This window comes from Cavia porcellus, unplaced genomic scaffold (genome assembly GCF_034190915.1).
Source record: "Cavia porcellus strain 051 isolate PalLab524CR breed Dunkin Hartley unplaced genomic scaffold, mCavPor4.1 scaffold_7, whole genome shotgun sequence".
Lineage (NCBI taxonomy): Eukaryota > Metazoa > Chordata > Mammalia > Rodentia > Caviidae > Cavia > Cavia porcellus.
Window position 1 is genome coordinate 21,396,848 of NW_026947490.1, and position 21,744 is coordinate 21,418,591.

The 21,744-nt window shown below is 52.9% G+C and overlaps 1 protein-coding gene across 3 annotated transcripts; it reads left to right on the forward strand.

Moving 5' to 3' along the window:
- Positions 1-296: 296 nt before the first annotated feature.
- Positions 297-20,146, forward strand: Lipe (lipase E, hormone sensitive type). Of its 3 annotated transcripts, none has more exons than XM_013146838.3 (10): positions 297-1,170; positions 10,732-11,267; positions 13,637-13,727; positions 13,834-13,979; positions 14,174-14,359; positions 14,575-14,869; positions 15,647-15,874; positions 16,120-16,296; positions 18,864-19,288; positions 19,583-20,146. In XM_013146838.3, the coding sequence occupies exons 1-10, from the start codon at positions 312-314 to the stop codon at positions 19,796-19,798; spliced, it is 3,159 nt and encodes a 1,052-aa protein (XP_013002292.1). In that variant the 5' UTR covers positions 297-311; the 3' UTR covers positions 19,799-20,146. The 3 variants fall into 3 exon arrangements, with proteins under 3 accessions (XP_013002292.1, XP_013002290.1, XP_013002291.1); XM_013146836.3 differs by lacking the exon at positions 297-1,170 and adding an exon at positions 3,196-3,401; XM_013146837.3 differs by lacking the exon at positions 297-1,170 and adding an exon at positions 8,715-8,861.
- Positions 20,147-21,744: the final 1,598 nt, after the last annotated feature.

The window sequence follows — 21,744 nt, forward strand, 5'->3', positions numbered from 1 at the left end:
CACAAGAGGCCAAGCCCCTCCCTTCCTCCCTTCTCCTGGGAGAATGCAGGACACACTGGCTCCTCCTAGTCCTAGCCCCTCCTCCCAAAGCAGGAGCCACAGAGGGCATCCTTGGCACACGGGTGGGGGGGACAACAGCAATCAACCCACCAGCCATCTGCCTTAAAAAGGAAGACCAGGGGTACCAGGATGAAAGTCTGGAATCCAAAGGGAGGTGACATTAGGAGACATCTGTGAAGAGGGAGGTGCAGGGTGGGGTGGGGGGGCTCAGAAGGATGAAGCCTGCAACGTCAGCATCTCCCCCCAGGGAAATGGCAACGGTGGAGCAAGGTTCTAAGTCAGTGTCCAATCCAGACTGGGAACCTGAGCGAGACCAGAAACCTATTACCCAACTAGAGCCTGTGCCAGAAAAAAGACTCATGGCCCAGCCAGAATGGAAACCTCCGCAGGAACCCACTACCCAACAGGAGTTTGCATCCCAGCAAAAACCTCTCACCCAGCAGAAGCCCTTTGCTCAGTATGAGGTTGAATCCCAGCAGGACACTAGAACTCAACAAAAATCTGCATTGAACCAGAAAAGTCTTGCCCCAGAGCAATCACCCTCCACCAAAAGGCTGAACTTCAACCAACACGAAGCTGCCTTACTGCAGGGACCTGGGGCAGAAAACGTGTCTACAACTCAGCAGGAACCAGAATTGAGACAGGGAGATGTAGCCCAACGAGGACGTCAAAAAACGGAATTAGCACCTACAGCCCAAGGACTATCTGAATCCGAAAAAGGACCATCTGCTCAGATTGAGACTACATCCCAAAATAGACCTGGACAGTCGGCTCCTACGGTCCAGAAAATACATCCAGTGCAGGGGGCCAAAGCCAAGGAGGAATCTTTGACAAAGTGGGAATTTCTAAGAAAACTGGACAAACTATCCATACAGCAATCAGCCCAAGAGTCAAAGTTGTTTTTTGACTGGATCAGAGATTCAGGCCCAGAAACAGATGTTAGGACATCTTCAGGAAAAGATCCTCCAATCACGAGAGGTGAAACAGAGGCCCCAGGAATGAATCTAGCTTCCAAAAGGAAACCTGGTTATGAAAAACTGCAAGGACATAGTGGAAGGTCACTACCTGGGAAGACCACTGCCCAGGATCACAGACACCAAACAGACACGGGTAAGTCTGAACCTGGAGGAAATGGGGCTTTCCAGAGACAGCCATGCACTCATTCAAGAAATGCTAAGAACTTTCTGAACACTGAGTTAGCTCAGGTTACCCTTTGACACGCCTGTGAGATAAATATCAATATCTCCAGTTTTTATATAAAAATCAAGCATTCCCATTTTAAACAAAAAGTAGGATCTCGAACAGAGCCATTCATTAGAAAATGTTGGATTTAAGCCTGGGTCTTTCTCCCCTACCCAGAGCTGCCTTCCACAAAGTCAAATAAAAATAGGAAAGGGCTCTGGGCAAGGGAGCAGGAAACCAGGAGTGCTGTCCTCCGCCCAGTTCCTTCATCCATGCACAAAACTGTACTGAGCACCAGCTCTGGGGTGACGCTAGCAGCACATTGCTGAGTTGTGGGCTTTATCCTCCTGAATTTTCACACAGAAAAGTTGAACATCTGGGGAATTCATGATCTCTGAGTTGACCAGGTCTGATCTCTGCTTCTGGAAAGACACTTGCTCCCCAGCCAGCTGCCTCCATAGGGACTCTCAGTTCAGCCAGGCAGAGTAGACTTTGTATCTGGGTTTTCAGGAAGGACGATCCTGGGAGAGGAAGAGGAAAAATCAAGGATGGATGAGAGCTGTATCAGAGGGCAATGGGCCCCAGAGGTTCTGGTTCATCCTGAGACTCTTCTGAAGCAGACACTGTGACCCTGGGGTGCAGGTTCCAGCTCCATGGCACACATGCCCTGATCCTCCTTTTCTAGGTTCAAAACCCCTGCAGTGTAGAAGACGGAATGCAAGTTTATAGGTGAAAGTGTCATCATTGCAGCCCCAATTCGGAAGCTAAGGGCGCCTGTTAGGCCATAGTCTGGAAAGCAAATAAAGCTCGACTCTCTACCCAGGGTCTGACCGCCCTGGGAGGGCTGGGCTGACCCTCAAAGAGCTGAGGTGGACATGGCTGTTACTGTCTCAGTGCCAGGGCTGGTTGTATGCTTTGGCAAGAAAAGGAGGAAAGGCAGGATGCAGAGTTTGAGCTTGCTTTTTGAGCACAGGATGAAGAACTGTTTCTCTAGACCTCTAGATCCCAGTGGTGAGAGACACCCATGCTACACAGCAGCAGCTAATGAGGCTGGCCGAGACCATTCCCCAGGCACTCACAGCATTTGGTTAGGAGCTTGTGGGCAAACCTCACACCTCCTGTTTCCCACCTTTTGCCAACCACACCTACTTCCTCTACTTCAGCTCCTCCCACTTGCCAACCCTGGGCCTGAAGCTAGTGAGCATGCACAGGGCATTCCCTTCTGGCCTCTTTCATTCTATTTGGAGGAAGAGGGCAGGAGGAGGGCAAAAACCAGGAGAGCTGAGTGTGATGGCTCACTCTTGAAATTCCGCTACTCAAGAGACAGAGTCAGAATTAAGAGTTCGAGGTCAGCCTAAACTACATACCTAGACTTTATCTTATTTTTAAAAAAATAAAAAGAAAAAGAAAAAGGCTAGGGATATATGTTAGTGGTAGAGTGCCCATGGGTTTGACGTCCAATGTGTCACCAAAATAAAAGCCAGAAAGAGATCTAAGCAATGGAAAAACTAGAATGGGGAAGGGGGGAGGAGGTGAGATTTCCTTCTCCAAAGTCCCCAGGCACAGCCACACCTCCAGTGCTGGTCCCGCCCCAACTTCGAATTGACGGAGGGCCTCTCCGGTTCCGACCCCCAGCGAGACTCAGACCTCATCTCCACCTCCTCCCAGTGGTTGAGCTGGGCTGTCTTCTAGGGGATAGCGAGGCCGAATACCGGCACTGAGAAGAACGACGCTTCTGGTTGGCATGACTTCCACCGGGCTCTTCCACGAGTCGCGTCTGAACCGCGCTTTCCATCGCCCACAGGGCTGCATTTTGCTAGCCGAGGGCTCTTTAATGGTGCGAGGGGGCGGGGCCAGGCCTTGGGCACTAGCGGACGGGGGCGGGGCGCGGCGCTGGAGCTGGGCCAGGATCGCTCAGGGGCGGGACCCAGAGAGCAGCACGCCCGGTATTGGATGATTTGGGGGCCCGGCGGTGGTGTGGAGTAAGGATTGGCCCTCGGGTCCGGCCTGGCGGCAGGAGTTGGGCCCTGTGCGGGGATTCTCAGGACTGATGGAGTCCACCGGGGGATCGGGGCCCACTGGGGCCCAGGCCTCGAAGAATGAAAAGGAGGAGTTGAAGAGCCGCAGTCGTCGGCGGTGGCGAAAAGCCAAAGCCAAAGGTGAGCTCGCGGGCTGGCCGTCGCCCTGAAAGAACCGTGCACGTCTTGCGGGGCACTCAGCACCGAGTGGAATGACCCACTGCTACGAGAAGGGGGAAGCCCGTGGACTAGCCCAATGCCGTCCTGCGTGGGGGAGCGCGAGCGATCTGTTGTGGGGAGAGCGAAATGTCCCACGGGGGTGAGAGATTACAGGACGCCCGAGTGCTGTCTTGGGAGCAGTCTGGAACACGAGTCTCTTTGCTCAAGGTTGCGCTTGGGTTCCATATTCGCTACGAGACTGAGACCGAGGGCAGAAGCTGCCTCCTGTTCTCCCCCTGGGAAATGGGTTAAGCGGAGACTTTCGGGTCTCCGGAGGTTGAGAAAATAATGAGAAAAGGTTTAGTTGCTGTTACCCAAAGAGGATGTTTAGGGATGAGTCAGGGAAAAGTAGGAAGGGTGCCTGGCAGTGGGGAATGCAGTTCATCCTAATCGTCCAGCGCCTAGTCAAGCTACCCATTCATTCACAGTCGGTCCACCTGCCCCAACCCGGCACTGCTGGCACCCACCCCTTCCTGCACAAGGACTCCACGTTGGCTTTGAATTTACAAATACCCTCCTTAAAGAGAAGAAAGGACCTTCGCCTAGGTTTCCTAGATCTTAGGAAGTTAGAGAGAGACTGACAGACTAACAGAAATAATGCAAGCCTCACTTAGCAGCAGGCGTTCGGTCCTGGTTCAGTAATGAGTCTTTCCCAGTCTCATTGAGGCTCTATGGGAAATTCCTGTGCAGGAAGGAAACTGATGTCCCCTTCCCTCTCGCTTCAAGGTCCTCCAAATGTGTATCTTTCCCCCTGTCAAATCATTCATCAAGCTTAGAACTGAATTTGCCTCCAGAGCAACCCACAGCTGAAACAGGATGGGAGTTCAGGTTGGAGACCGAGGGCAACTGCAATCATAGAAGACACTGGGCCTCTGAAGCAGGACAGCATACCCAGAGGCAGGAGGGACCACGGTGAAGAGCCTGGGCAGTGGAGACCCAGCTCTTAGGCTAGGAGGCGTGGCATACTGGTCAACAGCCTCCTCCTTTCCCTGCTTCGACTTTCTGAGCTCTAAAATGGTCAAAATGACAGTAGTACTGGACTGCTATAAGGTTCAAATAAGTACAGTGTTCGGCAGCAGCAAGCCCAGAGGGGAAATGGAAATGATTATTATTGTTAGTCCCCACTAAACAGTGAGCTCCCAAAGACTAGGGCTGTGTTTATCTTGTTTACTATCTATTGCCACAGCCTGTAATGTCAGACATATAGGCACTTAGATATTTATTGGATTAATAAGTGAAGGAATGTGTGAACTGTAATATAGGGATATTATTACTCACACTTCCTTTAGGGTTATCTGGAGGAGTCAGAAAGAATATGTTTGTGTAGGGCTCTCTGTACCATCCTACACACGGACGCAGACCCACCTACTCACAAAGGCACATTCCCCCAAGCTGTGAGATTTGCCTGTCATTTCCTGAGGCTCTCCCTGGTGCCCAGTTTCAGACAAGTAAATCAAACTTGTCTGCCTCAAGGGCATCCAGGCTGGCTGGGGCAGTCCTTAGTACCAGTTTGATCTTGCCAGTATCTGAATGAGAATAGTGTCATTACAATCGTCATCGCATTTCCTAGATGATGACACTGAAGTCCTCAAGCCACCATGCTTTCTGACCTAGCCAAGGCAGAGAATTGGCCACCTCCAGCCTCCTTGGACCAAGGAGTGAGTTGGCAGTTGTTGTTGCTACCAGCCTTGACTCTACACCCACAACAAGATTCTGGTCACAGAGTCATTCAGCAGACATTCACTGAATACCTGGTGACGTCAGCTCTGGCTCTCAGCAATAAACAGGCCAGACAGAGGTTAATCAAGTAACACTATCATTGTAAACCTGTGACAGGTACAACTGAGGAAAAAATGAAAGAGGGAGGCTTCTCAAGGAAGTAACATTGAGCCCAAGGATGGGCAGTCATTCACTGTGGGCAAGGGGACAGGGAGGACAGAGAGAACAGCATGTGCAAAGACCTTGAGGCTGGTGAAAGCAGCACATGACAGTGTAGGAGAACTCAGAGAAGTAGCAGGGTGGTAACAGGAGGCTGGAGCAAGCAGGCTAACCTGATTCAGGAGGTCATGTCCAGAACTTGGAGCTTTGAACGATTAGAAGTATGTGGTCCCATTTATGTTTTAGAAAGATGCTCTGGATGCTATGCACAGAACAGATTGAAATCAAACACACACACACACATGCAGAGCTTTACACTCAGATGAGCATGCATGGACCAGGGCTGGACCAGGAAGAGGACAGTAAAGATGGGTGAAGGATGAGATTGCAGAGGCTCCAAAGGGCAGAGTTGGCAGGACTATGTGATGGATGAGATGGAGATTGGAGAGAGGTAGCCAGTTTGACACTCTGGGTTTCTGCTAGGGCAATGGGCAGAGGTCTGTTTCTGTCACACATATACAGAGAGAGAGACCAGAACACATCCAAACATCTCTATGTATTGATGTCTATGCATACACATGTCCTCACAAGCCAAGAAAAATGGAGATACACTCACAGGCTGGGAAATATACATAGGCCATGACACTTCTATACAAATACCTTCAACACACAGAAAGCATGAAAGTGTGCAGACTGAGAAAAAAAAATGGCAACACACCCACAAACACAGGCAGGACATATGGGGCATGACACATGTCTACAAAAGCACATGCTTACACCTGAACCCCAAAGACACTCGCACACCTGACTACCCCAAAAAGCACCCAGCAGAGGCACAGAAAAAAGGAGCATTGGAGAGAGAGAAACACAGAGACAGAGAAACACATGCAGAGACCAGTAGCACTGTCCCGGAGCTGCCCCTTGCTGGCTCTGTGACCCTAGGCAGTCACATCATCTCTCTGTGCCTCTGTTTTTCATCTGCCTAAAGAGGATGATAATGGCCCCCACCTTGTGGGTCGTGGAGAGGATGACACAAGTTCCTTTATGCGATGCACAAGAAGAACAGTACTAGTACATGGTTGCTCTTCCAAGGGGACTCTCAAAGAGGGGCTCGCTCACTTGCCCCCACTTGCATCTGACCCCAGCATCTCAGGCCTGCCCACCTCAGAAGCCCTTGCCCCCTCCCAGGCTTTAGACCTGGCCCATCTTCATCTACCCCTACACACTTCCTCCACTGCCCTTTTCAGCCCTGCTGCATCTCCAGGAGCCAAAAACCATGCCGGGTCCAGTGATTTAGTAGCTTTTTAGGCCAAAGGCCTGGTGCCTAGTCAAATGAACAATCTCTTCCAGACCCCTGGTCGCTACCTCTGCCCCACTCCTGCCGTGTTTACCCATGGCCCCAGTGCCCTCTGCCTGGCATTCTTAACAAGTTTCTGGCAACCTCAGTATCCCTTTCTGTTGTCTCCAGCAGGCTGGGCCTTCAGGGAGCTGCCTGAAGCAGGGCACAGGGCAGGGCCTTGAAGTCACCAGTGTGGAGATGCAGCCCCTTCCCCCTTCCTCATTGCTCTGTGCGTGTTACTCGGTCAGAGGCTTCCTCTTTCCTCATCTTTCATAAAGACACCTATACCCCAGAGGGAAGTGAATGAGACAATCTAGAAAAGGGAAATACCAGTGTCAGGAAATATTTAGCAAGCGTACCCAGCACTGTACAAGGACTGAAGAAAACAGAAACGATCCTACCTTCAGAAACCTAGAATCTAGTGAGAGAAACAGCAAAGAACATAAAAAGTGATAAGGCCACAGGGAAAAATGACCCAGTCCACTATCTCCAAGCAGCTAAGCAAGCTCACCGAACAAAATGCAGAAAGTGCCTCCTTGAGGTGGGGCCATAGCTCAGTGGTACAGCGCTTGCCTAGCATGAGTGAGGCCCTGGGTTCCATCCCCACCACCACCAAAAGAAGAGAAAGAAAAAAGTGACATCCATGAGGACCTGCTTGTAAAGCATGTCACCCACCCCAAGTGGACAGTATGGCCGAGCAGTTTCCATATGCTGAAGCCAGATGTGCCTGCAGTTGCCTGACAGGTGGGTTGGGCTAATGTCTCAGTGTCTCAGCCACCATCTTAACTGCCTCCTGCAGCCCTTGTCTGCCCATCTTTCCATCTGTTCACCAACACTGGGGAGGTACAGTCCTCCCATCTCTCCCTCTTTGGCTCCCACTATGCCTAGTCATGCCGTCTTCCTTCTTCAGACACTTTTTGAGTACCAGCTATCCCCTAAGCCACATGGTAACCCCTGGGGCCGCCACCCGCCCTCCTGAGGATGACAGTCTAGGGCAGAGACAAAGAGGACTTAACCTACAGTCAGCCAAATAATGTTGAGACTTCAGGGCCTTACATTTACCCACACTCCTTCTAGAGCCCTGTGCCTAATTTTGCCTTTATAATTTTGTGTTCTTCTTAAAGAGCCACACCCATACTTTATGAGCTTCACAACTCCGTAAAACCTTGTTTTATTCTGGAAGACAAATAGCAAATAAATAAATGTATGATTACAGAATGTGGGGCTTGGGATTTAGCTCAGTGGTGTAAGTGCCTGCCTGGCAAGTACAAGGTCGTGAGTTCGATCCCTGGTTCAAAAAAAAAAAAAAAGCTTAATTGATTACAGAATGTGTAAGATGCTGAGAAAGAACTAAGCTCTATGGGAGAAACAAATGAGGGTACACATCTTAGATGGGGAGGAGCAATTAGGGAAGGCCTCAAGCTAGGCCTGAAGGACAAGAATGAGCCAGCCAGGCAAAAAGCTTATGCCCCAACTTGAGCAAAGTGTCTCTCTGTGTCTCAGTGCCCCTGTCTGAGAGGTGAAGGTGGCTGAGCAGGGAGGACTGGGAAGGATAAGTGGCAGATACAAGTTGCCTAGGCTGGGAACACCTTCTAGTAGGACTTATGGCTCAGGCTCCTAGCTGAGCTTGGCACTGCCCTTAATTGGCTTTTGTTCTCTCTCAAGGGATAAGCAGGGCTGGCCACTTTGTCTCTTCCACCAACAGCTGGGGACGCCTGTGCCAGGACCAGCCTGGGGGTGGGAATGGAGATCACTGGGCCTTGGCTCCTGGAAGCCACTCTGAGGAAGGGAGGGCAGCCCGGCTGGGTGAGAGGGGACAGAGTGTTTAGGACGGAGGCTGAGACTCCTGAGTCCTGAGGGAGAGAAGAGGTTCTGACCCTGCATTCCTTGGTCAAAACGAGAGGGGCTGGGGCCTGGACTCCTGGGTTCTAGGGCAGAGGAGCCTGGGACAGGATTCTCAGTGGATCTGGGGCTGGCAAGGACTTGGATTTGTGTTCTGTTTACAGCATGTGTTTTCAGTGTCCATTCTGGGAGGGAGACAGGGTGGCCACACCCTAGGCAGGCTGGCCCCTCCCCTGATTTATCGCCCCAAGCTGCTACTGGCACTAACCACAGACCAGCAGTCCCAGCTGAGGGAGCTCCAGCTCTGAAGAGGCCTGGGCGGGGTGAGTGCCCACCAGCTGAGGGACAGGAATGGCTGTTGCCTGACCTCAGGACCTGGAAGGGAGGGCAGACACCTTCTGGGGGAACAGGGAGACAAGGAGCTAGGCAGGGCATCACGGTTCAGGAACCTGTCCCACAGGCAGGTGGTGGCTTCCACGCCAAGGGGGCAACAGCAGCTTGTCCAGGACCTGGGTGACAGGCCATCCAAAAAGCAGGCTGCCTCATTGCTGAGGGGACAGGGATTTGAGGGACACTATGACAGGGAACCTGAAGCATGGGAATCTGATGTGATACAGGCAAGTTTTGAGAACCAAAAAGCTAGAAGCCTGACCTCCAGAGTCTTGGGCTGGAGACCAGCTTCTGGACTCAGCAATCTGGGTTTGAATCAGCACTTCCACTCTGTGTACCCTTCAGCTCCTTACTGAAGCCCTCTGAGCCTGTTTCCTCTCCTATAAAGCACAGATGCTAGCAGTTGTAGAGATCTGAGCATAGGCATTCTGGGTATCCGAGAGCCCATGCGTCAAATGCAAAAATACAAAAAAAAAAAAAACCTTAGCACAGTGCCTGACACAGACAGAGTAAGCCCAAGGTCAGTGGTGATGATAAATACTGATTTTCCAGCCAGCAAGCAGGGCTGGCCATGCAGTCTAAGTGCATCCCGTGGACTGAGCTGGAAAAGTGATTCTAAGCTTCAAGGCCTCCACAGGGGAACAGGAAGGAGCTGGAGTTTGGAGAGGATTCCACTCTCAGGCTTGGGGACAAGAATGAGTCCTCAGTGAAGGCCAGAATTGGGAACTCCTGGGTTTAGAATGGGTGTGAGGCATGGGAGCAGGGTCCTGGGAGATGGGAGTGGGCAGGAAGGTGCTAAACACTCCCACACACTGTTGGTGAAGAAGGACCTGTGGGCACCCCCTGGGGCCTAAGGAGGAAAGATGGGATGTGGCCTGGATTCCTGGGTCTAAAGAAGGGACCAGCTGGGAGTCCAGACTTCTCAGAGCCAACGAGAAGGAGACCTGGGCCCAGTAGAATAAAGGAAGTCAGGTGTCTGGACTCTTAGATTTGTGAAAGGCAGAAGGGAGGGCAGATTCCTGGGTCATAGGTAAGATACAAATGCTAAGAAATCAGATTTGTTTTCTTTTTGTGGGGGCTGGGTGTTGAATCCAGAGCTTTCACACTGAGTTACATCCCAGCCTTTTATTTTTTTTTTTTTATTTTGAGCAAGATTATTTGTGGATCTGTTTGTTTATTTAGAGATAGGGTCTCACCATGTAATCTAGGCTGGACTTGAACTCACAGCAGTCCTCCTATCTCAGTCTCCTGGATGCTGGGATTACAGGGTCTCTCACTAAATTACCTAGGCTGGGTTTGAATTTGTAATCCTCTTGCCTCAGCTATTCAGAGAACTGGAATTATAAGCATATGCCTCTACTCCCAGCTTAGGAAACTAGATTCTTGTGGGTTCGGCAGATTGCCTGGACTCCTGGGTCCAACAGAGAGGGGATGGCCAGAGACAGCAGGTTTCTGAGTCACCAGCAGGAGAAAGCAGGGAGCCTTGAGCCTTGAAGAGGTGGGGGTTAGGGCCTGGATCCCTAGGATTCAGAAGACTGAGGGCTTGAACTCCCAGCTTCTGAAAAGGCAGAAAGATACTGGGGACCTGGACTTGCTAGTGCTAAAGAAGGATGATGATGAGGCCCTGAAGTCCTGGGGAGATGAGGGGTAACCTTCAAGTGGAGGGGGGAGGACCTGGAGTCTTGGGCCTCTGGGCCTGGGAGGGTAAGGGCCAGGAGTCAAACACAAAGCCTGGATCTCCAGATTCAGTACAGCGACGGGCATCCCCAGCCAGGGCTAACTGGCCTCCTCACCTGCCCACAGCCTCCCGGTTCATGCATACCATGGACCTGCACACGATGACACAGTCGTTGGTGACCCTGGCGGAAGACAACATGGCCTTCTTCTCCAGCCAGGGACCCGGGGAGACGGCACGGCGGCTGACAAGCGTTTTTGCAGGTGTGCGAGAGCAGGCACTGGGGCTGGAGCCAGCCCTGGTCCGCCTGCTGGGCGTGGCACACCTCTTTGACCTAGACTCAGAGACACCGGCCAATGGGTACCGCAGCCTGGTACACACAGCCCGCTGCTGCCTGGCACACCTGCTCCACAAATCCCGCTACGTGGCCTCCAACCGCCGCAGCATCTTCTTCCGAGCCAGCCACAACCTGGCAGAACTGGAGGCCTACCTGGTCGCCCTCACCCAGCTCCGTGCTCTGGCCTACTATGCCCAGCACTTGCTGGCCACCAACCAGCCGGGGGGCCTCTTCTTTGAGGGAGATGAGAGGCTCACTGCTGAGTTCCTGCAGGAGTATGTCACACTGCATAAAGGCTGCTTCTATGGCCGCTGCCTGGGCTTCCAGGTGAGCCCCCTTCTCTGGTCCCTCTGGGCCCACGGTGAAGGCACTAGTTGCTCCTAATTTGGCCCTGTAGTATAGCATAGTAACCACAGTGGTTGGTATTATTGAATTCAGGAAACGGGAAGTTGGCTGGAGCTCAGAGCTAGCCTGGGAGTCTCAATTCATAGCCTCGGACTACATCCGCCGTGTCCTGAGAAATCCTTAGCTTCCACAGGTTTTTTCACCTGGATCCCCACTACTGTCTGTTGTCTAACACTCCGGAGATTCATTCACTCCGATCTTACCTGTCCTGCCCCGGAAGTCTCTTGAGTTTGAGACCCCTAGGATGATGGTCAGCATTTTTCTCATGAGGGCGTCCCCTTGAGTCAAAACCACTGGGGCTCTGGAGTGTGCCAAGCCATAGCCACCAGACCAGGTCCTCTTTCAAGTGGCTGTGGAATCACAGGATTTTCAGGCAGTCCTTGGGAGGACCAACAAGCCCATCAGGAGAAGTGGGAAACACCAGGTGGTACCCACACTTCTCCCTGAACCAGGCATCCTGACCCCAGTTACAAGCCTTCTTCTATCTTCTACTCAAGCCAGAGCACCCTTAGAGAGACAAACCTCATCACATAGAAATCGAGGCAGTCCAAGGCTCTTAAACTTGTATAATAAGTGACTTGGGGATTTGGAGAGTTGGGGGACCAGGCTCAGAACAAAGAAACATCTTGCCTGTCTGTGGTCAGGGCCAGCTTATCAACCACCGCCAGTTGTACCAGGGAACCCCAGTAGGGGGGTCTGGAGCTGTATGACTCTCTAGTCCCTTCCACCCTCTCTGGGCCTCTCTCCACCTCAGTGATAGCCGAGCTTGACAGTCTCTCAGCCTCCCTACCCTACCCTACCACTCAGCCTGGCCTCAGCAACTCAGCCTGGAATTCTGGAAACCTCCCCTCACTCAGGCTGAATGCACAAATACCATCAGCTCAGCAGAGCCAACCCAGCCCTCCCCATGTCCTGAAAGTGACATTGGAGTCACGAGAAAGAGATCCTGAGCTGCCTAAACCAATATCCCTGCCACAGGGGCCAGGCACCCTGTGCTCTCTGGCCTACTGGGCACACAGCCAGGGCCAGGGCCAGGGCCAGAGCCAGCTGACAGCTTCTCTCAGTGCCCAGTCTCCCCATCTAACGTGTCAGCCCCAGAGAGGGCAGAAGCCTCCCCATCCTGGCTCCTTCCCAGCCCTGCCGGGTGTCCAGCACACTCTAGGGCCGTGGCCAGTGTTTGCGGAATGAACAGAGGAACCCTGCATGCCCCTTGCTTCAACCTCGGCCAGCTTTGCTTCCTCTGAACCTATCTCCCCATTGTCTTGCTAACTTCCTGTCCATTCTCTGGGATACCATCTCCCCATTCCTCTGTGGCAGCCATTTGTCCCCATCTCTAAGCCTCAGCTGGTCTCCCATCTGGCTTTTTGGCCCAAGATCCCAGTACCTATTAGGCTGTCCTGGCCATCTCCCCACTGCTGTCCTCCTGCCATTCTGGAACTGCCTGCACTGTTTGCCTGCACTCCTTCTAGGAGATCCCTGTTGTCATCCAACTCCCCAGCTCACAGGCATCCAGTAGCTGTCCTTATATTACAAGGAAAGTCACCACCTGAGTCCATTTCTCTGCCCTTCCCTGCCTTTCCCCAGCTTACTGTCCAGCCCTCCTGGCCCCCTAGCCTCACCTCACTGCCTGTGCCCAGCACAGCCCACCCCAGAGCTTTGCACTCCCTGTACCCTCTGCCGTGAGCACCCTCCCCTCACTTAGGGCCCCCAGCCTCAGTCTTTTTTTTTTTTTTTTTTTTTTTTTTTTTGCTTTTCTTTTTCCTTTTTATCGGTACCGGGGATCAAACTCATGACTGCCTGCTTGCAGGGCAGGTGCTTATGCCGCTGAGCTAAATCCCCAGCCCCCCAGCCTCAGTCTTCACTGAGGCTGCTGTCTGCTGTCTCTGAGCCTGCCTGCTCCCCCTGCTGTCTGCCTCACAATCATGTGCTGCCCCTTAACACTGTGTTGCATGTCTCTCTTTCTTTGCTTATCACTTCTCTTCCTTTTAAGAACACTAGGTCCAGCACTCAGGAGGCTGAGGCAGGAGGATCATTGCAAGTCAAGACCAGCCTGGGCTATAAAGTGAGCCCAAGGCCAGCCTGAACCACATAGTAAGACCCTTTCTCAAAAAGACAAAAAAAAAAAAAAGAATACCAGGTCCATTATGGTGCCTAGAGCTATGCCCAGCACACACAGGAGCTCAAAAATGCTTCCTAATCGAATGCACCTCCCCACACATCTCTACCCTCCACTGCTGCCCTCCTCTGGACCCTGTCCAAGGTGGGCAGGTGACTCTAGTGTCTCTCCACAGTTCACGCCTGCCATCAGACCGTTCCTGCAGACCATCTCCATCGGGCTGGTGTCCTTTGGGGAGCACTACAAACGCAATGAGACAGGCCTCAGTGAGTGCTGGCCAGGCCCTGCCCACAGCCTCCCTGCCCCCCCTTCTCCAGCCCTGCAGGGCAACCTGACTGACTGGGACTCCCTGACACCCTTCCCCGACCCCAGGTGTGACCGCCAGCTCACTCTTCACCAGTGGCCGCTTTGCCATCGACCCAGAACTTCGTGGGGCTGAATTTGAGCGGATCATACAGAACCTGGATGTGCACTTCTGGAAAGCCTTCTGGAATATCACAGAGATCGAGGTGTTGTCGGTAAGCACAGGGCCAGGTGAGGGTCCTGCACTCTTACAGATGAGGATACCACACTGAAGTCCAAAGACGTGTCCAAAGCCACAGCAGTTTACTGCTGGGCCCTAGGCTCAGGAATAGTACATGAGGGTAGCAAGGGAAGTGGTGGGCACCCCGCAGGCAGCCTCTCCTCATCACCCTTTTCTCCCTCCCACTAGTCTCTGGCCAACATGGCATCAGTCACTGTGAGAATTAGCCGCCTACTCAGCCTGCCGCCTGAGGCCTTTGAGATGCCTCTGACCTCTGACCCCAAGCTCACAGTCACCATCTCACCTCCCTTGGCCCACACAGGCCCAGGGCCTGTCCTCATCAGGCTCATCTCCTACGAACTCCGTGAAGGACAGGTAAGACCCACGACCTCAGCCAGAAGCCAAAGCACAGCTGAGGAACAGAGGCAGCCCCTAGCCCAGGGTGCACCTCCTGCTGTCCCTGTGTCACTGTCCCTGTGCCCTCCATCGCCAACACACACACACACACCAACAGAGCACAACCTCTTGGAGGGGTAAGGCCAGGGCAGGCCCAGCCTAGCCTTACTCACCTCCTCCTTCCTCACCCCCAGGACAGTGAGGCGATCAGCAATCTGGTGAAATCCGAGGGCCCATGGAGCCTGGAGCTGCGGCCCCGGCACCAGCAGGCACCCCGATCTCAATCCCTGGTAGTACATATCCACGGTGGCGGCTTTGTGGCCCAGACCTCCAAATCCCATGAGCCCTACCTCAAGAGCTGGGCCCAGGAGCTGGGTGTCCCTATCATCTCCATCGACTACTCCCTGGCCCCCGAGGCACCCTTCCCCCGAGCGCTGGAGGAATGCTTCTTCGCCTACTGCTGGGCTGTCAAGCACTGCGCCCTCCTCGGTGAGCCCCAGCGCAACTTGCTTCAACCTCAGCCCCTGTCTTGCAGAGGCAGTGAACCATTAGCTCCTAAGCCTCAGCCTGCCCCCTTCCCCCTGCTGCCTGGGTATCTCACCACCTGCCTGCCCCATTCTTGCCCATCCTTTCCCTAGCCACTTTTATCTCTGCCTCCCGCTCTCTCACTCCAGCCTGGCCTCCTCTTCTTCCTCCTCCTCCTTTGTCACCCCCCTAGCTGTCCTGCTGCTGTCTCTTCTTGCCTCCCTCAGCTGCCCCAGTCCCTGAGCTGCCAGTCTGCTAGCTCAGTGCCGACTGTTCTGCAGTTCCTCACCCCCTACCCCCTTAGAATACCAAAAACTTTAGGAGAATGCTGAGGTACAGAGCAGAGGACAGTCCTCTCTGTTCCAACAGCATAAACCTTCGGCTTCCCAGCCTCTGACACTCCTCCACCCGGAAACGAACCCTGAGCTCCTTTTTTCTGCCACCTGCCTTGCTGCTGCTTCCAGCCTCCTGATTCCCTGCACTTCCAGATCCCAGGGTCTCTCCATGTCCAAGTCTTCTCGATCCTCTCTTAGATCCTGATGCCTTGGTAGACCACTGTCTAACCAAACAGGCCCAAATCCCTGCCTCGATTTGCCAGTCTCTAAATGGCAGGCTGCCAGACCTTGGGGAAGCCCACACCTGCCTCTGGGGGCCCAGTTCTAGCCCAGAGCTTGAGCTCCTCCCTGTCCTCCTTCCCTGACTGTCATGCTGTGACCAAGCCCTTGACTTCCCTCTAACTAGGTTCGACAGGGGAACGGATATGCCTTGCCGGGGACAGTGCAGGTGGGAATCTCTGCTTCACGGTGTCCCTTCGAGCAGCAGCCTATGGGGTGCGGGTCCCTGATGGCATCATGGCAGCCTACCCAGCCACGATGCTGCAGTCTGCCGCCTCGCCCTCCCGCCTTCTGAGCCTCATGGACCCACTGCTGCCCCTTAGCGTGCTCTCCAAGTGTGTCAGCGCCTATGCAGGTGAGACTCACACAAACACACTCCAAGCAGGGCTGGTGTGCTTGGTGGCTTGGATCCTTCAGGGACAGGGGCTAGGGTACAGTCTCAGGCCTGAGGAAGGAAGAACAGGGCAGGGGGATCTGAGGCTTCTTCCTTTTGAATGAATCAGATATTCTTGGACCCCTGGGGACACAGATGCTTGAAGTTCTGGGATTTTCTCCACCTAGAAAGATGAGAGCAAGTCAGCCCCTCATTACATTCTGCAGGTGCAGAAACAGAGGACCACTCCGGCTCAGACGAGAAGGCACTGGGCATGATGGGGATAGTGCGGCGGGACACATCCCTGCTGCTCAGAGATATCCGCCTGGGTGCCTCCTCCTGGCTCAATTCCTTCCTGGAGCTGAGCGGGCACAAGTCCCAGAAGAAACCAGTGCCTGTTGCAGGTGAGTGACAGCCTCCCATAACACATCCAGCCCTGTTGGTCAGGAAGGATGGCCAGATGCAACGGAAGTCCCAGGGGAGGAAAGGATCTGAGCCTCTGGGCAAAATAAAGCAGAGACTACCTTCCCCTTTGTCCCAGATCCACGCCTGGTTCTGCTACAAAGCCTTGATTTTCTATATTTCATATCCTGGGAATTCCAGGACTTCAAATCCCCTGGGTAATCTCAGAATTCCAGGAATTGTTTTGTGAACAGCTCAGGCAGCCCACACCCTGGGAAGTGACTCAGAAGATATGCTAGGCATCTGGATTTTCAACCCCAAAATCTCTACCCAAATCCCTTAGGTAGGAGTGCAGCCCTCCTCAATTCTTTCTACAGACTTCTGACAGGGATACAGAGGGCTCAGGTCACCTTCCTCCCCACTACAGCAGCTGCCCTGCGAGCCAGGATGAGGGGAGATCAAGAGATTGTACAAACCCTGGAAAGTGGAGCTTCCCGGTCTTAAGTGGGCGCAGGACCCTCATGGAGCCAAAAATCATTTCCATCCAGAAATCCACTTACATTTGAAGGATTTTAAGGCATAGCCAATTCAGTTTATTTTCTACCTCTAGTAAATCCACAGTGTTTTCTGAATAACAGGAGTTATACATTCAAAAGCAGATTGAGGGCCGGGGATTTAGCTCAGCAGCTTAAGCGCCTGCCTGGCAACTGTGAAATTGTGAGTTCAATCCCCGCACCAAAAAAAAAAAAAAAAGTAGATCGAAGCCAGGCTTGGTGGCATAGGCCTCTAATCCCCGCACTCAAGAGGCTGAGGCAGAAGAATCATTGCAAATTCAAGACCAGCCTGGGCTACAAAGTGAGCTCGAGACCAGCCTAAACTGCATATCCAGACTCTGTCTCAAAAAGACAAAAAAAAAAAAAAAAAAGATTCAGCCAGGCATGGTGATGTATAAACCCAACACTCAGGAGGCTAAGGCAAGAGGATGCCCATGAGTTTGAGGCCAGCCTGGGCTACACAGTGAGTTCAAGGCCAACCTGGACTACATAGTAAGACATCATCTTACAAAAAAGAAAAAGAAAGATCCAGTTCCAGTTATTCAAAAAATTATTCCAATTGAATGGGTTCAAGTTTTCAATTTTAGTGCCTTCAGAGAGATGCAAATGTATACACACAGAAAGAATTAAAAGGAAATTGAATTTGAGGCAGTGGGCCATTGAGCACTGAAGTGTCCTTATAGGACAGATGTGACAAAGGCATCCTTGGGGGCACATGGCTCCATGCTTACTCACTAGTCATTGGTGACACAGGCAAGTCACAGTGTCTGTGAGCTTTGGTTTGCTCTTTTGTGAAGTGGACACAGGAATGCCTGCCTGTTGGGTCACTGTGAAGACTCCATGTACTCAGTGTGTCAGATGCCTAGCACAATTCCTGCCACACAGCAGGTACTTGGAAGAAGTAAGTCTCAGTGCCCTATGTCAACAATTCCAATAACCCTCTGGATCACAGCACTTAATGCAGTTTTTCTCACATCCTCTTACATTTTGGCCTCATGGTTGATAAATGTAAACCAGGCAAGGTGGTACACACTTGTGGTCCCAGCACTCGGGAGGCTGAGGCAGGAGGATAGCCATGAGTTCAAGGCCAACCTGGGCAACATAGTGAGTTCAAAATCATCTTGAACTACATAGTGACACCCTATCTCAAAAATAAGTGAACAAACAAGTGTAAAACCTGAAATGGGGTATCCTTGCCCTAGAGGTAAGCCTAAAAACAAAGTTAATAGAGCTGAAGCCAAGACAGACACCCTGGGTGGGCTGGAAGCGTACCTTTAGCATTACTTGGGCACTTTGTCTGCTTGGTCCTTCAAAGAAAAGAGATAAAACTGAAAAACATGAAGGGAGCTTTTGGGAACAGATCCATGTGCCTACAAGTGTGGAGCCCCCAGGAAACTAATATGCTCTGGAGACTCTTGTTAGCTCCCTGCGAGCAGAACCTTTCTCAAGCCTTGTGGATCCACACACTATTCTGGGCACTTTGATGCATTCATACCCTTTATATCAAAGGGCCATGAAGAGCTTGGTGTGGCCTTCCTGCTGGGGCTGGAGGTGGCTGGAACAGGGCACGCCTGGTAATAAAACCTTACTACTGATACATTATGATCTCCCACGGGGTGGTAGTACTGTACCTAATCCCACATACCTCGTCCCATCGAGGTTTTACATTCTGACCATCCTATGAGTGAGGCTATTTCTGTTGCCTGTGTACAAAAGAAGAAAATGAAGTTCCCAGAAGTGTATGCACTTGCCTTTCCCAGGGGCACACACACCCTGTGCTAGGAGATAGTTCCGCTTCCAAGATTACCATGGAACCGATGCCCTGCGGAAGTGGCAGCCTGGGACTGCTTGCTTATTTACACCCTCAGGGCAGTCTAGAGAAACGTCCTAGACCCCCACAAGCCACAATCCTCCCCCTTAACCTTCCTTCTCTGCCACCTACATGCCCAGCTAACAGACCCAGGCTGCTCTGCGGCGCCATCCAACCCCTGACCCTGACCCTAATCCTCCCACAGAGCCAATACGCCGAAGTGTATCAGAGGCTGCCCTGGCCCAGCAGGAGAGCCCACTTGACACAGACTCCCTCAAGGGACTGAAAAACTTGAGCCTGAAGGGCTACTCCGAGTCGTCAGACACTTCCAAGCTGTCCGAGATGTCACAGTCCCTGGAGGCACTTGCCCCCTCCAAACCCTCTGAAGTCAACTTGTTTCTGCGGCCTGAGGATGCCCTGGAAGAGGCAGAGGCCAACGAAGCGCTGAGCACCAAGGACAGAGGCCCTGGCAGCCCAGCCACCTTCCCTGAAGGTTTTCACCCGCGGCGCTCCAGCCAAGGTCCTATCCACATGCCCCTCTACTCAGCGCCCATCGTCAAGAACCCCTTCATGTCACCTTTGCTGGCACCCGATCACATGCTCAAGACCCTGCCGCCTGTGCACATCGTGGTGAGTGTGGAATGCGGGACTGCGCGGTGGGACTCCAGAGGCTGGCGCCGGGAGCTGGGAGGAGGCGGAGTCAAAAGCAAGGGCTTTGATGAAGGGAGAAAAGCAAGCCAGGCTGGGGTGAGGAGGCTGGGCAAAGGGCAGGGAGCTTAGTTAACCGCATCTCTCCCCGCTTTGTCCACCTCCACCTCCTCCTCTATTCACTCCCGACTCCCGCATCCCCACCATGTCCGCGCCCCTGTGCTTCCCTCTCCCTGCTACTCTGCCCTTTGGTGCCCCGACATGGGCGTCCTGCAGGCGTGTGCACTGGACCCCATGCTGGACGATTCAGTCATGTTCGCCCGGCGACTGCGGGCACTGGGCCAGCCGGTGACGCTGCGCGTCGTGGAGGACCTGCCGCACGGCTTCCTGAGCCTGGCTTCGCTGTGCCGGGAGACACGACAGGCCGCCCAGCTGTGCGTAGAGCGCATCCGCCTCATCCTTACTCCGCCAGCCGCGCCAGCGCATCCCTGAGGGGGCCAGGCCTGGGCCAAGCAGCCTGGGGAGACGGGGGCCCTGGAGAGTGACACTAAAGACCTCTTGTTCCCATCTGCACCGGCCTCGGTGGTAAATGTGATCTGGGACAGTCCTACCCGGCGGCGGAGGCGGGAGGGCTGGCCGTGCCTTAAGTCTGGGGACCTCGAGGGGGTAGGGCAGGGGCCCAGTGCTGAGATTTGGCCCGGGGAGGAGGGCGTGCACACGCTGGGCACCGGACCTGCACTGCACTACTGTCTTGCTGCTGCTGCTGCTGCTGCTGCTGCTGCTGCTGCTACCGACTCTTGCAAGTCCGTTTGTTTTTTTGTAAATAAAAGTATTTAATTAGTTTGGCCTCTCTCAAGTAGGGTGGGATGTGTGAAAAAGCCCAGCAGGAGACAGTGTCGTGGGACTCAGCTGCTAGTTAGGAAACCTGGGATCTATGGGTCTGGACCTGGGAGAGTGGCTTCCATTCACAGAGACCCACTCCTCAGACCCAATCCAGGTTGACAGCAGGGTTCCAGCTTCTCTCATCCATCCTTGCAGCACAACACGTCCCCCTGGCTCCAGTGAAAGACTCCTCCCTTCTACAAACCCAACCCTGGGGCCCACCAAAGGAGAAAAAGGCTCCAAAAGTTCCCCCACGGAGCTAGAGCAGAGTTAGAAAACCAGAAACAATACTACAAGTACAAAGTCTGCCGGGCTGTAACAGTCCTTCAACCAAATCGGTGTGGGCCCTGCATATTTAGAGTGAAGATGATTTGTATTCAGGGCCTGACCTCAAGGGACTTATGGTCCTAAATCCAGAGGTTTCCCTGTAGTAGTCCCGGGGGGCTTCATAGTAGAGATTGTCAGAGCTAGACCTTAAAGGATGAGTGCAACTTTGCTAGACAGAGAAAATATGTCAGGCTGTGAAGAGCTTAGTAGTAGGCAGTCATCATGCCCTTCACTTGGCCAGGTCAGGTGCACAACAGGCAGTGGCCTGAAGGACCTAAAGGGTCTGGCAGATGGTGGAGAGTCTGGGGTGCAATTTGAACTGTAACTGGAAGCCGTGGGGAGCCCCAGAAGTGCTCTGAGCAAGAACAGGCCAAGGTCAATGGTGAGCATTGCAAAAGCCTGCTGGGGCACTAGAGGATGGATGGAAAAGGGCAAGAGTGCACTCTGGAGGCAAAGGAGGGGGCCTGGCACAAGACCAGGCAAGGCCTGAGCCCGCACGATGGTAACTCGGGGAGGGAGTACAGATGGGGCTCCCAGGGCCACACCTGAGGCTGGATAAGCAGGACATTACAGACGAGCAGAAGACAGATGGCCCAGGGAAACTAGTGGCCGGTGAGACAGTCTCTTCACTGGGAAGAAACTTAGGTATGTGTAAATGTGTAGTAGAAACAAATGCTCAGAGCCACTTTTCACAGATAAAAGGTCTGTGAGACACTTCTAGGGACATCCAGGGAGCAGTGGAGTAGTGGAGTAGGCACTCGATTTTGCTACAGCCAAGACACTGGAACCTTTCTAAGAAGAATGAGCAGAATTTAGCTCAGCAGCACAAACGCCTGCCTGGCAAGCAGTGAGTTTGATCCCTGGTATCAAACAAAACCAAACAAACAAACAAAAGAAGAATGAGTAGGTGGGACTAGAGGTCCATGGCCCCCAGTAATGAAGTATGCAGTGAGAAGGGAATATTGGAGGGTTTTGGGGAGCAGCTAGAGGAGGAAGACGCCACCTAAGCCAAGAAAGAAGGACGTTTCAGACAAGAGGAAGTCATCTGTGACAAAGGAGGACTGAAATGTTATTCTTGGGCCTTAGCAATGAGCAGGTGACCTCAGAGACCTTATCCAGAACCCTTGCAGAGGCCTGGGAGGGGACAGCCAGATGTGGGGAGTGAGAGAGAGTAGAAAAAATTAAGATATATTGCCAGGTGTGGTGGTGCACGCCTGGAATCCCAGCAT

Coding starts and splice junctions, on each gene's coding strand:
- Lipe (XM_013146838.3), top strand. CDS start 312: ATGGCAACGGTGGAGCAAGGTTCTAAGTCAGTGTCCAATCCAGACTGG. Junction 14,870..15,646: donor CAAGCACTGCGCCCTCCTCG/GTGAGCCCCAGC, acceptor CCCTCTAACTAG/GTTCGACAGGGGAACGGATA. Junction 19,289..19,582: donor TGCCGCCTGTGCACATCGTG/GTGAGTGTGGAA, acceptor GGCGTCCTGCAG/GCGTGTGCACTGGACCCCAT.